Source organism: Oncorhynchus masou, chromosome 10 (genome assembly GCF_036934945.1).
Source record: "Oncorhynchus masou masou isolate Uvic2021 chromosome 10, UVic_Omas_1.1, whole genome shotgun sequence".
Lineage (NCBI taxonomy): Eukaryota > Metazoa > Chordata > Actinopteri > Salmoniformes > Salmonidae > Oncorhynchus > Oncorhynchus masou.
In genome coordinates, this window is record NC_088221.1 from 27,542,548 (window position 1) to 27,558,847 (window position 16,300).

The 16,300-nt window shown below is 41.4% G+C and overlaps 1 protein-coding gene across 1 annotated transcript; it reads left to right on the top strand.

Moving 5' to 3' along the window:
• Positions 1 to 94: 94 nt before the first annotated feature.
• On the top strand, positions 95 to 9,739 carry fancb (FA complementation group B). The gene is made up of 9 exons (XM_064976478.1): positions 95 to 238; positions 481 to 1,471; positions 1,546 to 1,701; positions 1,854 to 1,946; positions 2,131 to 2,259; positions 2,417 to 2,580; positions 5,296 to 5,708; positions 5,924 to 6,164; positions 6,397 to 9,739. The coding sequence occupies exons 2-9, from the start codon at positions 545 to 547 to the stop codon at positions 6,812 to 6,814; spliced, it is 2,541 nt and encodes an 846-aa protein (XP_064832550.1). The 5' UTR covers positions 95 to 238; positions 481 to 544; the 3' UTR covers positions 6,815 to 9,739.
• Positions 9,740 to 16,300: the final 6,561 nt, after the last annotated feature.

Here is a 16,300-nt window from a genome sequence, read left to right on the forward strand (position 1 = left end):
TATATGAATTATATATTTATATATATATATATATATATATATATATATATATATATATATATATATATATATACACACAACTACATCAACCATTTTGGTATTTGGCCATGAAACACTCCACCCATCTTCTACGCAGGCGACATGAATTAAGGGCACCTTGACTGAGTGCTGGCGCGATGTTTTGACAGTGAATATTTGATAGCTAACTATTTGACAAACTTTTGCCCCATAACTGCAGGTAAGCATCACCGGTTCATCTTTCATAATTGTATATCGAAATCACGTAGCTAGCTCGTTAACTACTAACTTTGTTAGGTGCAATTTTAGGGTTTAGTGCAAGTAACTAGCTAACGTTACAGTAACTGGCTACTATAACTACAGTACACCAGCTGAGCATTTCAGTCAGCTGATTAAGCTAACTTAGGTAACGCTAGCTAGACAAGCTAAACTCAACAAGAGTCATGTGCATATACTTTTCAGGTGACGAAGAGGGGACACAGAGGGCACCTGCTGAACTCATCCTACTGTGGATAAAAGTACCACAATGACACATGACAGTCCCAAACACACGAAGCTGCTCTCCTTCCATGGTGATATTCTCACATTTCAGTGCAAACTCCCGAATCCCAGAGATGGCGAAAGTCGAAGAGGGTCAGAATTGGCTTTCAGCAGACTGACATTTCAACGGGATGGCTGCACTTTCTTAAAGGGGAATGGTGGTATGGCCGTCATCAACAGAAAGAGTTCATCTAATATTGATATAGTGGCATGCACCTTTGCCCTACATGTGAAAAACAGAGTCACTTCGCCATGCATTTTACTGATACAGAGCAAGAAGGGAAATGTCTTCAAGTACAGCCTTCTCACTCTGAGCATCTCAAATAGATTAGAGCCACATATGGAGTTTAAACTGCCATACCGAATGAAAGACAATGTTACTATCTTGCAAGGCCCTACCGTATTATGGAGCCATGCTGGTATTGTCTTCTACACGTCACTGCAGGCAGGTGAAGTTAGACAAATACCTATCAAGCTCTCTCTGAATTGTATTGTTGAGTTTCCTCTCAACAAAAGAAAAATATTCATACTAGGTTACCAAACACAATCAAAAGAATGCCTGAAAGATCAGTTGGACGCTCCAGGCGGGAGCAAAACCATGGGGTATTTTGTAGAGGACGGACAAGTATTTAATGCAGATCTGATCTTACCTCATGCCTATAGTTCCATCACACAGTGTGTATTTGTGATCTCTGCTGAAGAGGTGAACAGTGTGTTGAAATCAACTGTGGTGGCAGCGACCAGTAAAAAGCAGTTGGTTTATTTTGAGAACGGCATTCCCATTGAGGTATGTCTGCTTCCCTTTGAAGAACCTCAACACATTCAGATGGTCAACACTGGACGCAATGGATGTCTGTTTGCCATCTATTTCAACGATGGACATGTCTGTGCAGTGTGGAAAGATACTTTTCAGGTATTGTTCTGCTATTTTGGGTGAGCTATCGTGCTTACTGTAAAATTCTCATGGCCCTGTTCTGTCTCCCTCAGGTAGCATCATGCTGGTCAGGTGTGACCTCCCTACATGTGGATGACTTTTTGAGCTGTGGAACAGATCAGATGCTGCTGGTCTTTGGAAGCCAGAGCCCTCCTGTGGATCCAGTGGATCTTTTCCTCATCACAGATCTCTGTGGGGAAACCTATTCTGTGAGACACTACTATTTGTTCTTCTTTACCAGTTTTATAACACCCAATTTATACCCCTAAATGTTGTATGTAACAAGGTTCATATCTGGTGTTTTGTAAACCAAATGCCTAAAGGTACTATTCTGATCTTTAAAGATTGTTGTATGTTTCAGCATGAACAGGAGAGCAGTGAAGGACAGCAGGCATCTGACACCGCTCAGGAGAACTACCTCCTAACTGTCCAAGCTCTACAGTCCAGACTACAGGTATATTATTACATTCAGGAGAACAACATAACAGCTGTTATTCTGTAGTTGTGTATTTGGGTGCTAATGAGAACAATGTATAAATGATTTAACAGTTGTCATGTTTGGAGTGTATTGTCCAGATGCAACAATATTCCAGTTTATCCAAGATGTTGCTATTTTCCACTATGTTGTGTTTCTTTAGAGTGGCCTGACCTTGCTCCAGGATCTTCAGAGCGATGTGAGGGTGAAGGAGAGGGTTCTACGCCAGTCAGTCCAAGCCCTCACAGACCTGGTCTCGGGAAGAGAACACATTCTCACCCAGACAGAGCAGGTGATTGTCATTAGCCTAGTCACACTTATTTTTCTTACATTATCATGATCATTCTCACATTATCATGATCTTTCTTATATGACAATTCAATATATGCCAGATGTATGTGACTGTTATCATATTGGTGTTGATGGTAGTCTTTGATCCTCTCTAACAGGAAGGCCTTGTTTCTCTATGGGAAGATGAGCCAGAGGACGAGGCCATTCATGAGAAGAGGCAGGTTATGCCGGTGATGCCACCACCTCTAGTGGACAATCTTTGGCACCGTGTCATTGAAGACCGCTTGATTGTGGGCGTGATACTATCCACAGAGAGTGCCATGTAAATATACTTCTCTGTCTATATCAGTTGATATTTTCACTGTCATGTGAGCTCGTTTGAGAGCCCTATGAACATTGCATCTTATTTTCCTCAGCTACGTATCATTGAACATCAATTGTTATTAGTGAATTTTGCAGCTTCTAATTTTATTGATATCTTAATTTTATGGAGCTGAGGGCGTGGTAATGATAGCGGCAGTGTTAAAGTAATGATAGTATGTGTTAATGGGCTCAGTCAAGCATGGTTCCTGGTGAAAGCCACTGACCAGATGTTAGATCCCACAGTGGCTGACCAGATTTCTTTACCTACCAACAAGCAATTCCCCCAACCAAAAGACAAGAGATAAAAAATAAATAAAAACTGCCAGAATATTGATCTTTAAATCCACTCACTTAAATCACACCCGAAAGACAATGTTTCCCCTCCGGACATTTGTCTCACTAGCTAGGTTTCAATCCAATTGGTGACAAATATTGTAAAATCTGCATACGCTTAAAACAATATGCGCATTTTCACATTTAAGATGTGGTGTCATCCAATTGACTTTTTGCGGACAAAAGGCAGTGATGACTTAATGCACATAAATTACTTTTGCGGTTAAATTCCCATGTACCGAGAGAGGGGGGAAAAAGGGTCTCCATCGCATTTTCAATTCTACTGATGGTTTTGTCACAAAACATGTTGTCTTTTTAAATAGAGAATGTTCCCACTCTGGCCTTGGCACGTGCGCTCTAGCAACAGCTTGCACATGTAGTGAAGGTATAGCCTACATCAGTGGTTCCAAACCTTTGTCCGTTACTGTACCACCAACTGAATTTTGCTCTGCTAGGGGTTACCCCCTCATGCATTTTACCAGTAGTCCTATGATCTCAAATCTTCTCAAGTACCCATTGGTTGGGAATCTCTGGCCTACACGATAAGATGATTATTATGTCAAACGACAGCCAAGCGTAGATCATAATGTCACCAGAATATTGGAAAAGAGCATCAAGCTCATCGCTGTGTACTTTCACTACTCTGTGAGCTTCATCATTTATTTCATCTGTAGCTTAATAAACTGCATGCTTTCCCGAGTTGTAGTGAGAGGATCACACAAAATATCGCGTAACTCCAATTTTACTTCGATATGATGTTATTGTATCAATATGTGTGCATAAAGGCGTTTCCACCACCATTTCTCGCAAAATTAATTGTACCGACACAAAAAGATTCCAGCTTGTCTAGCGTATTTTGGTTTGTCAACACTCGCATAAAAAGTGAGATGGAAACCTAGTTAATATCACAGAACTTATACAACTTAGATCATGATAGCATTTATGAGGACATATAGAAAACAAACGTAACATCAAATGCTGTTTATGCCTGTGAAGTGCACTCAAAGCAAGACTGAAGGGACATCAATAATGTCTTCCCTTCCACCCTGTTGCCTTGCCTCAGCCGCCTGAAGAAGAGCTACTTTTAGGAGCCAGTCTTACTCTCTCGGGCGATAACTCTCCAGACTTTGAGGCATGTGGCTGCTGTAGAGTAATTTCTATCTGGTCACCATGGCAACATACTCTCCAACAGCCCTCAGAGCGGTTTCTGTGGGAGCGCAGAGCAATCAAGAGTCCAAGTTGCGCCACCTGTTCTGTTTTAACTTGGGCGCATGTCTTGAGGATGGAGAATATCATCCTTATGGTGGAATTGCTTGGGGGCCCTCAGTGCTGCTGCTGTGGGTTAACATGGCACTGGTACAGCTCAAGTAGTACATAGGCTTTCCAGACAGTTTGAGATCACTCATCTGTTTGTTCTTTCATGCATTCTTTTGGTCTTTCATTTATTCGCTCACTCACTTCATTAATGCTAAATGTATTTGATTCCCTGTTCAGCAGCCTACTGTGTCCAAGGGATTGTTACTGACGTGTTATACACTGAACAAAATAATAAACGCAACATGTAAAGTGTTGGTCCCTTGTTTCATGAGCTGAAATTAAAGATTCCAGAAATGTTCCATACACACGAGAAGCTTATTTCTCAAAAATATTGTGCACAATTTTGTTTACATCCCTGTTAGTGTTTCTCCTTTGCCAAGATAATCCATCCACCTGACAAGTGTGGCATATGAAGAAGCTGATTAAACAGAATTTATATTACACAGGTGCACCTTGTGCTGGGGGCAGTAAAAGGACACTGATGTGCAGTTTTGTCACACAACGCTACAGATGTTGAGGGAGCGTGCAATTCGCATGCTGATTGCAGAAATGTCCATCAGAACTGTTGGCAGAGAATTTAATGTTCACTTCTCTACCATAAGCCGCCTCAACATCATTTTAGAGAACTTAGCAGTACTTCCAACCAGCCTCATAACTGCAGACCATGTGTATGGCGTCATGTGGGCAAGCAGTTTGCTGATGTCAATGTTGTGAAGAGTGCCCCATGGTGGGGTCATGGTATGGGCAGGCATAAGCTACGAACACAATTACATTTGATCAATGGCATTTTTAATGCACAGAAATACCAATGACGTGCTCCTGAGGCTCATTGTGAGGCCTGTTTATTTTAAGGTATCTGTGACCAACAGATGCATATCTGTATTCCCAGTCATTTGAAATCCATAGATTAGGGACCTAATGAATTTATTTCAATTGACTGCTTTCCTCATATGAACTGTAACTTCATAAAATGTTTGATATTGTTGCATTTTACATTTTTGTTCAGTATATATTTTTGTTCCAGCTCAGCGGAGAGTGTTACTTTATCCATCCTGAGAGAGAGAGGCCAGAGCCAGACGCCTGCAGTCATCCAGACCCACAGCCAAGCGTCCTGGTTCCCCACACCCAGCCCCTCCACACCCAGCCCCCCGTCTCCCTACTCTCACCCAGAGCCAGCGGCTAAGAGGAGCAGGCGGACCGTTGCCAGCGGAGCCCGTGCCACACACCGACTGGCAGTGACCGCTATGACTGACCTGACCCCTCTGCTGACCTCTGGCAGTGTCAAATGCCCCATTATGCTCCATTATGTCCACAGACAGGGATCTTCGGCCTCTGTAACCGCTCCAGGACCAACAGTGGTCCAGTGCGGTCAAATCCAAATTGATATTCAGGTCAAACACCACCGCCAGCTGATGACCAACAGTCAACTCACAACAGGTAAAACTGTGACACTTTATATCAGTGGATGGTTAATAAGTAAGAGCTCTGTAACTCCCTTTATGATAATTGATAGTCGTTTCTGTGTGGACATCTTCACGTCTTTTCTTAACAGTGTTATAGTGTTGCTTACTCATTGAATAAACAGTTAATACAGTATGTATGTAGTGTGTTCACTATTCTATTGCATTCTATTTTCTTTCCTGTCTCTCTAGATGAGGCTAGAGAAGACCTGCTTAGCCTATTGGCTGTGCTGGATGCCTGGACCTTCCTGATCCACTCTCCTGACCACACCCTGTGTGATGTGGCTGGCTGGATCCAGACAAGCATTCCCTGTGAGAGGCTAGAGATCAGCCCACACTACCTACTGGCCAATCCTGCTGGGCCATCTGCTGTCATGCTGTTTCACTGGCGGCACAAAACACCTTTCCAGGGAGAATTATCCGTCCACTGCAGGTAGCTAATCTTTGCTTACAATGCCGTTTGATATGTTCAACGAATTAGGAAATTATCCACGAGTGATTAAATTACTTAGTGGTGGGCCATGCATGAATGTACCTTAATCCAAATATACTGGAACATTTAATGGCGCTGTAATACTTCAATGGTATAGTACGTTTCAATACAGATTAAACACAAATAATACATATATAGCTCTCATGATATTTACATAATTGTTCACCTGTAGCCAGTTCAAGGTGCTGCAGTTCCTCGACTCCCTGTTTGGTTTCCTGCCAGCATCATGCTCCATACTGCGCCTCAGGCAGGGGGGAGGAGACGGGACGGTACCACGACTGGCCCATTCCCTGGAGAAAGAGGTACTGTCACTCAAACAGGGCGTGTCATCTTTGCTCCATGGTGAGGAAGAGGAGATGGAGGAGGTGAAGAAGAGCAGTGGAGTGAAGAAGATGGAGCCCCCTGATCCAGGCTCTGCTGAGGGACTCCAGAGGTGCAGGGAGGAGTGGCAGCGGGACAAGGAGAGGAGCAGGAGGCAGTTGAGCCCCCTGGTGGGCGTGGAGCGCTATCGCAGGTTGACCCAGAGCCTAACCCAGGTACAGCTTGAAGGAGATGTAGCTGCCCTCCTAGAGACACAGCCACTAATTTAGGCTTGCAATGCATTGACATGCACACTAAATGGCCAGTCCAAATTCTTGGGTTCATGGAAAACGTAGCTCAATTGGTATCAAGGGACCTAACGGGTGCCAGGAAAACATTCCCTACACCATTATACCACCGCCACCAGCCTATACCGTTGACACCAGGCAGGTTGGGGCCATGGACTCATGCTATTTACGCCATATGCTGACTCTGCCATCAGCATGACGCAACAGGACCCGGGATTAGTTGGACCAGGCAAAGTTCTTCCACTCTTCAGTTGTCCAGTGTTGGTGATCGAGTGCCCACTGGAGCCACTTCTTCTTGTTTTTAGCTGATCTGAAAGGAACCTGGTGTGGTCGTCTGGTGCAATGGCCCATCTGTGACGAGGACCGACAAGTTGTTAATTCCGAGATGCCGTTGTTGTACTGCACCGTTATTTGCCTGTTTGTGGCCCGCTTGTCAGCTCGCACAATTCTTGTCGTTCTCATTCGACCTCTCATCAACAAGCTGTTTTCGCCCACAGGACTGCCGCTCACTGGATGTTTTTTGTTTGTCGCATCATTCTCGTTTCTGAGATACTGGAACCGATGCGCCTGGCACTGACGATCATACCACGTCTCTTAGATCACTCGTTTTGCCCATTCTAATGTTCAATCGAACAGTTTCTGAACGCCTCGATACCTGTCTGCCTGCTTTATATAGCAAGCCACGTGACTCACTGTAGGAGTGAACCATTATCGTGAATGGTGTGGTGTACCTAATAAACTGGCCACGGTAGTGCAGTACTTTTTTATTTCTATGCCTTCTACAGGATTGTATGGTTACCTTTTGGTTTCTAATATTCTGTATGTTCCTGTTGTCAATGAAATGTTGAGATTCAGTCCAGATGATCACTGTCTTATGCCATGTTGAACTGAGTGCTACCTTGTGTGTTATCATTGGTAATGAGAAGTTACAAACCTGAGATGCAATTCACCCTGTAGGTTATTGTAATTATTATGTTAATCTCTCATACTGTAAACCTGTACCTATAGTTCCTCAGATGTACGGTCCATTAAAAAAAGTGTTCATACCCCTCAACTTATTCCATATTTTATTACAGCCTGAATTCAAAATTGATTAAATATGTTTTGTTTCATCCATCTACACTCTATAATGACAAAGTGAAAACGTTCTGAAAAATTGTTTAAAATGTATTAAATGAAATACTGAAATCTCATTTACTTAAGTATCTCTCAGTGATTACATCTGTGAGTCTCTCTGGTAAGTCTAAGAGCTTTCCACACCTGGTATGTGCAATGTCTGCCCATTTTTATTATTTATTTTATTTTCTAAATTTTTCAAGCTTGTTCTTCATTTAAGTCAGCATTGATGGGGTGGAGCATTGCTCTCTCTACAGAAGTTTCTGTTTCGAGAAGGGGCTCAGCCTAATCGGTTTATGGCGCTTCACAACAAGTAAATAGTTTCACTTCCTTTTATTAGCACCTCAAAACCAATGGTGCTTTATTTCTTCTGATGTAGCGGAACAGCAGCATACAGTGCCTTCAGAAAATATTCACACCCCTTTGTGAAAATGTTTTGTTAGAGCCTGAATTAAAAATGGACAAAATAAATAACAAACATCTCATCCATCTAAACACAATACCCCATAATGACAGTTTAATAAAATGTAAATTCAAATGTTTTTTACATAAGAATTCACACCCCTGAATCAATGCATGTTAGAATAACCTTTGGCAGTACTTACAGCTGTGAGTCTTTCTGGCAAGGTCTCTTAAGAGATTTGCACATCTGGATTGTACAATCATTGCCCATTATTTTTTTTTAAATCTTCAAGCTCTGTCAAATTTGTTGTAGGTCATTGCTAGACAACAATTTTCAAGTCTTGACAGACTTTCAAGCAGATTTATGTCAAAACTGTAACTCGCCCACTCAGGATCATTTGCTCTCTTCTTGGTATGCAACTCCAGTGTAGATTTGCCCTTGTGTTTTAGGTTACTGTCCTTCTGAAAAGTGAATTCATCACCCAGTGGTACAGCACACTGAACCAGGCTTTCCTGTATAATTTTGACTGCATAGCTCCGTTTTCTTTTTTGTCCTGAAACTCCCTAGTCCTTAATGATAACAAGCATATCCATAAAATTATGCAGCCACCACTATGCTTGAAAATATGGAGAATGGTGCTCGGTAATGTTGTATTGGATTTGCCCCAAACATAACACTGTATTCAGGACAAAAAGTGACTTGTTTTGCCACTTTTTTCCCAGTATTACTTTAGTGCCTTATTGCAATATTATTCTGTACCATCTTATTTTCATGCTGTCAATTGGGTTAGTATTGTGGAGTAACTACAATGTTGTTGATCCATCCTCAGCCATTTAAACTCTGTTTTGAACTAATGACTTAAGCAAGTTTTTATTCCTGAACTTATTTAGGTTTGCCATAAGAGGTTGAATACTTATTCTTGTTTTTTAATAATAAATAAAGATCTAAACAATATTCCACTTTGACATTATGGGGTTGTGTGTGTGTGGGCCAGTGACCAATATATGTTTAGTCCCTTTCAAATTCAGGCTGAAGCACAGCAAAATGTGGAAAAGGTTGAGTTGTGTGAATATGTTCTGAAGGCGCTGTATGAATGTGTGCGTGTGTGAATGCATGTCTTCCTTGGACCACCTCCTGTGCTTCACGCCTCTAATCTCTGTGTAATAGCTACTCCTCTCTCCCCTCAGACCGGCAGCCTGTGAAACGCTGCTGCTGTGATCTGAAGTGTGAAACACTGTGTGTTCAGAATGGAACTTTAGGAGGTAACGGGATGGCAAACGTCTACACCTGCCTCCCTGGTTAGAAGCTGAGAAAGCTTTGTCTCTTTCCGTTATGGCGCAGTTATGTTTTCTGTAAAATGCTATAAATTAAACCCATCTTGGATATTGTCTTGTCTTGACCAAATGTAGTACAGTTACTATGTGTGCTCAAACAGCCTGGGATGAGTCCTCATCCCAAGCTGTTTGACTAAAGGTGTCTGGTAAGACATGCAATTCAAATGATTCAGCTTTGAACCGGTTTTTTGAGAACTGTATCATCTGGTGATACCTGCCATTTGTGTTTTGCTCTGCTGTCTGTCTTTTTTCACAACACTCGCACTAATTCACACCTTCGGCCTCCTTCAAACACACAGGTTTTGGGGTTTTCCTCTGGGGTTAGGTATACAGCGCCTGCACTGAGGCACCTGCTCGATTTGTTATGGTATCAGCTGGGGATGGTTTTCTGCCTGGAGGCCTCTTCAAACCTCACTGCCTGGCAGGCTGAGGAGAATGCATGGGGATTTGTTTTGTCATCCCATTATTGCAAGCTAACTTTTAAGTTTGAGAAGGATGACTGCAGGGCATCTGCCCTCGATCCACGTAAGTGTTTTCATCAGAATGAAGAATGCGGTTCCTGACAGAGGAATGTCATCAGGCGCCATTGCAGACGAGGACCAGGCATGAAGCTTGCATATGCCTCTTCTCCGAAGCCAAAATATACTGAACGAAAATATAAACGTAGCATGCAACAATTTTAAAGATTTTACTGAGTTAGTTTACGGAAGGAAATCAGTCAATTGAAATCAATTAAAAAGGCCCTAGTCTATGGATTTTACATGACTGGGAATACCGAAATGCATCTGTTGGTCACATATACCTTTAAAAAAAAAAAAGTAGGGGCGTGGATCAGAAAACCAGTCAGTATCTCCTTTGCATAGAGTTGATCAGGCTGTTGATTGTGGCCTCTGGAATGTTGTCCCACTCCTCTTCAATTGCTGGATATGAGGTGATGGCGGCAGATGAATGGCACAGCAAAGGGCCTCAGGATCTCGTCACAGTGTCTCTGTGCATTCAAATTGCCATCGGTAAAATGTGTTTGTTGTCTATAGCTTATGCCTGACCATACCATAACCCCACCGCCACCATGGGGCACTGTTCACAACGTTGACAGCAGCAAACTGCTCGCCCTTACGACGCCATACCGTCTGTGGTTGTGAGGCTGGTTGGACGTACTGCCTAATTCATTGGTAACAGCTCTGGTGGACGTTCATGCAGTCAGCATGCCAATTGTACGCTCCCTCAAAACGTGATAGATCTGGCATTGTGTTGTGACAAAACTGCACATTTTAGAGTGGCCTTTTATTGTCCCCAGCACAAGGTGCACTGTAATGATCATGCTGTTTAAGGCTTCTTGATATGCCACATCTGGATTATCTTGACAAAAATGAAATGCTCATTAACAGGGATGGAAACAAATTTGTGCACACAATTTGAGAAAAAGCTTTTTGTGCATATGGAAAGTTTCTAGGATCTTTTATTTCAGCTCATGAAACATGGGACTAACACATGTTGCGTTTAATATTTTTGTTCAGTGTAGTTTGAAGGTTATTATAGGGCAATTCTGCCACTTTTCAAACTCATCTCCAGCACCATACCAGAGTCTACATATGTGAAAATGGCACGTTTTTATGATCTGTGGTTAAAAAAGATAAGAAAGCAGAAAAACTGCTTTTCAAAATCTGCAATGAGTCCAGAGGGAGGGTATCTTCTTTCTCCACACGTCACTCCGAATCTCGTAGTGTTTGAAAATCACTGTTTTTAAAATGTCATCGGGTAGAACTTTCACTTTTTTTTCTACAAAATGTAGATATGTGTTGTTTTCACATATGTAGACACTGGTATTGTTCTGGATATGAATTTTTTTTGAAAATGGTGGAATTGGCCTTAAAGACATGAAGGCAATTTTCCAGTCGTTACAGATTTAAATCCGTTGACAAGACAACATGTAGCCTAGTTTCCATCTTGTACAGTTTTTTGGAATTCTTATGTTGCTGAACATGAATCACAATTTTAATAATCTATTAAGGGACAAACAAGCCCCAGATACTTGATTGACTGTTTCCAGAGGCATCGTTCTGGTAATGTTAACACCAACAATGATGAGTGTTGTTGGTGGAGAGAAGTCATTGTTATGTTGATTCTGAGTGACAGGTCAACCTTGATCGCTCTGCTCCTGGCTTGGTTAGTATAGCTATTGACTAAGGTTCCTCTCGCTGCAGGACTATGTCGCACGTTGACGTTTATTGGGATGAATCTTGTCCTAGAGGCAGAACTGAGGGATTTACACTAGATGGGCCAGTTGCAAAGTCAAAATTGGCTAAATAAGTACAAAAAATTGCTTTTTGGTCTTTAAAGGATACTTCGGGATTTTGGCAATAGGCACTTTATCTAATTCCCCAGAGTTAGATGAACTTCTGGATACCATTTTAATGACTTTGTCCAGTATGAAGGAAGTTAGAAGTAGTTTCACGAACCAATGCTAACTAGCTTTAGCACAATGACTGGAAGTTTAAGGGCCTCATTGCCAAAATCACAAAGTATCCCTTTAATTTATGGTTAAGCATAAGGTCAGCAGTGTGGTTAGGGTTAGGTTTCAAATCAGATTGACTGTTTTTGTGCCAGCTCGTGACTACCCTCCAGTACATGAGTCATCCCAATAAATACCCGTGACTGTCAAATCTATGTGGAAATACATAGGCTTATTGATTACAATAGAGAAGTAGGCACAACTATACCAAGTGTCTCTACATTGAAGATGTATTTCGACTTCGCCTTGACTAGTAGTCGTAGAAGTACTCTCTCACCCTGTGTTTATTGACTACAATTCCAAGTGGCACACTTGCAGTTTTCTAAATACAACATTTCTTATGCAGATAGTCTAAAAAAAAAATACTCTTAAAAGCACTTCCCAGTAATGTGTTGAATGGAACCATCACATACACTTTTAAAGTAGACCTCAGACGTAAATCCCAATTGCGTGACTTTATCAAATATCAATCATGTATTATGGTATTTGTTCAACTTAGCGACTCCCCTGCGTTCTTTCCTTATCACATCCTAACACATTTATATTATTTTCTGATTTGACTACTTCTTCTGACTGATGGGACATGCCTGACTCAAAGCGTAGGGTTGCTCAGTCTAATTCCTCTAATTGTACATGTCCCATTAGGAGCATAAACAGTGTTTATCAGTTCTCGTTAGAAACCATTTCTCTTAGCAGTACAACTCTGTGATTAAAAAGGGATATTTATATATGCACTTTGGAGTAGGGATTTAGAATGATAGAATCGTTGTGCTTTGAAAAATCCCTAAGAGCAGAGAAACCAGTCTTGGAAGGCCTGGAGGGGAATCGAAGCATGCACAGACAGTTCAGTCTCATTGATTTATAGATTAACTATATTGAGCCATGACAAAGGATCTGAGATCAATACTCTGTAATATCAGCAGCGTCCCCATCTACAGCAGTAGCACTGGGTTTTAACTCTGTGTCCAACCTCTAAAGGTGGGAATTGAATTGACATTAAGTGGTTTTGTTAATTAGTTTATATAGACTTGGGGGGGCTGTTTTGCTGTTCCAGACAGGATAATGGGTTAACATTGGTTTAAGTTGGATGACAATGATAATAGCTTTGTTATGGTCATCTATAAGGCTGGTTTAATCACTGGAATAACATAAAACAGTTTTCATTTGTCAAAATATTCTTCTCCCAGCCTTTTTAAAGAGGAGAAAGACTAAATATATATTCTGTGACAAAATGATCCACCAGTTTTCAAACTCAATCAATCCGCACTTTCCCCACACACTGGCCTTTCCATTTCTGTGCAGTTGCTATGGAAACCCTGTAATTTATTTTTTTCTCCCTCCCAGACCATCTCGAAGCCTAATGAACGATTGGAAGTCGTATTTTCTCTCTGAGACAATTAAGATGCTATCTATTTTTACTCTTTATTCTGAAAATAATTGTATTTTTTTCTAAGCTGTCACTGACTGGCTATTTCAATAAGACTGCATCCTTGCCTTTTAGACCAATAATGATCAGTGACGTAAAGTGTCACCTACAGTAAATTGGAGGTATTATTTGTAGACTATTAACATTATGAATCAGTTTAGAATCCTGATGTGAAACACTCAACCACAGTTGTATGCATTATTTTGCTTTGATAGAATCAATCATCTCCAATAGCACACTTTGTTGGATGTGGCTCAATGTTGATCTCTCGCATTCATTTCCAGCATGGTAATAAGGTCCAGTGAATTGACTAGCGGGAAAGGTAAGTCCAATCTACATTAGAGCAATGTTATCTTTTCTGTCTAATTAAGATGATTCACATGGTCATTTGGTGTCAGGGAGCATAACATGATTCTCTCTGGGCAGCAGTGATTTCCATGGTTTTCACATTAAACAACTTCGGAGACAATTGCACTGAGTGAAGACCGTTTAGGAGGTGCTACCACTTAGTCCCAGGTGTATGTCTAATAGAATGTTTTTGCCGTGGCAGTGAAGCCACTCTGGCATTTTCTATTCAGGTGGTGTCCACACAGGTAAACGCTACCTGCTGTGATGTCTCGCCAACACACCGTGAGGTCCATTATCCTACATTAGCGGAAGCCAGCTGTCGCCCCAGTTCTGTGTCACACGGCGCGACCTGGATACAAAGAGAGCCCAGCCAGGCTTCAGCAGTCACCCTGAGTCATTGGCCAGGTAAGAAGAAAGGACAGTTGTTGTTTTTTCTCTAACTTTGTCCCAAGTCACCATAGAGATGTCTGTTTTACTAGATTTTTCTTGGTTGGTCTCTAATCATTATTTATGGGTAATGATTCCCTGTTGCCATCCCACTAGAAATATTGAACTCTGTAGTCTGCATCATACTTCTTCTTCTAAAATGTGATCAGCTAGTTCCATACAGTACACATCATGTGATGTTCTGACAGTCTGTTTGATGATGGGACAACACACTACCATGATGAGGGAGAGGGCATATGTGGTGCACACTCAACTTTATTGATGTACAGTTTCTTAAACAACCTTTTTCAGAAACAGCATTAGTTTCCCCTAGGACTTCTTACAGCAGCGTTGGCAGAGTAGGGGGGGGGGTCTTCCTGCGGTGCACGGGGATGAGATCTTCTGGGGAATGCATCTATACATCTACATTGCGCCGCTGCTAAATGCAAATAGGGGAAACACTGAGCATTCAAGAAAATACTTTCCTTGTAGTATGTCAGGAGTGCAAGGACCAATAGCTGCTCTATACCATTGTGTTACGAGGATATCCTTCATAGTGGCAATGCTGTGTAGTATACAATGTTAACTGTAATACGTACTGCCCAAAGAGGGAATGCATTCAGCAGTCCTCTGAGGAATCTTAAGAAGTAGAATAGAAATCTCAGTTTAAAACATATCATCTGCCTTCATTACAATAAACATTCCATTACAATTAAATCTACAAAAGGTACACCCCAACTCTAAATATTTATCTGTGATACAAAGAAATGAATTGTCAAAAAGAGAATATTGAGTAGTGGGATATTGTCTGTGGGTCAGAAGTTTGTCATGTACCCTGTGTGACATATTTAAGAATAGAACAAGAAGAAAATGAAATGCAAAAGATGGAGTTTGAAAATAGCGATGATACGTTGAATAATGAAATAGATTAGATAACATGTATGTAATGATGATGACTTGATATAGAGTTGAAGTCGGAAGTTTACATACACCTTAACCAAGTACATTTAAACTCAGTTTTTCACAATTATTGACATTTAATCCTAGTACAAATTCACTGTCTTAGGTCAGTTAGAATCACCACTTTTTATTTTAAGAATGGGAAATGTCAGAATAGTAGAGTGATTTATTTCAGCTTTTTTTCTTTCATCACATTCCCAGTGGGTCAGAAGTTTACATACACTCAATTATTATTTGGTAGCATTGCCTTTAAATTGTTTAACTTGGGTCAAACGTTTTGGGTAGCCTTCCACAAGCTTCCTGCCATAAGTTGGGTGAATTTTGGCCCATTCCTCCTGACAGAGCTGGTGTAACTGAGTCAGGTTTGTAGGCCTCCTTGCTCGCACACACTTTTTCAGTTCTGCCCACAAATGTTCTATAGGATGAGGTCAGGGCTTTGTGATGGCCACTCCAATACGTTGAACCTTTTGTCCTTAAGCCATTTTCCACAACTTTGGAAGTATGCTTGGGGTCATTGTCCATCTGGAAGACCCATTTGTGACCAAGCTTTAACTTCCTGACTGATAACTTGAGATGTTGCTTCAATATATCCACATAATTTTCCTCCCTCATGATGCCATCTATTTTGTGTAGTGCACCATCCCTTCTGCAGCAAAGCACCCCCACAACATGATGCTGCCACCCCCGTGCTTTACGGTTGGGATGGTGTTCTTTGCCTTGCAAGCATCCCCCTTTTTTCATCCTAACATAATTATGGTTATTATGGCCAAACAGTTGTATTTTTGTTTCATCAGACCAGAGGACATTTCTCCAAAAAGTACAATCTTTGTCCCCATGTGCAGTTGAAAACCGTAGTCTGTTTTTTTTATGGCGGTTTTGGAGCAGTGGCTTCTTCCTTGCTGAGCGGCCTTTCAGGTCGTAGGACTTGTTTTACTGTGGATGT

What these genes read in the sequence shown, in the direction of transcription:
- fancb (XM_064976478.1), top strand. Translation starts at nt 545, where the DNA reads ATGACACATGACAGTCCCAAACACACGAAGCTGCTCTCCTTCCATGGT. An exon ending in TGTGGAAAGATACTTTTCAG is followed by an intron (nt 1,472 to 1,545) that starts GTATTGTTCTGC and finishes TGTCTCCCTCAG; the next exon opens with GTAGCATCATGCTGGTCAGG. An exon ending in CTATCCACAGAGAGTGCCAT is followed by an intron (nt 2,581 to 5,295) that starts GTAAATATACTT and finishes TTTTTGTTCCAG; the next exon opens with CTCAGCGGAGAGTGTTACTT.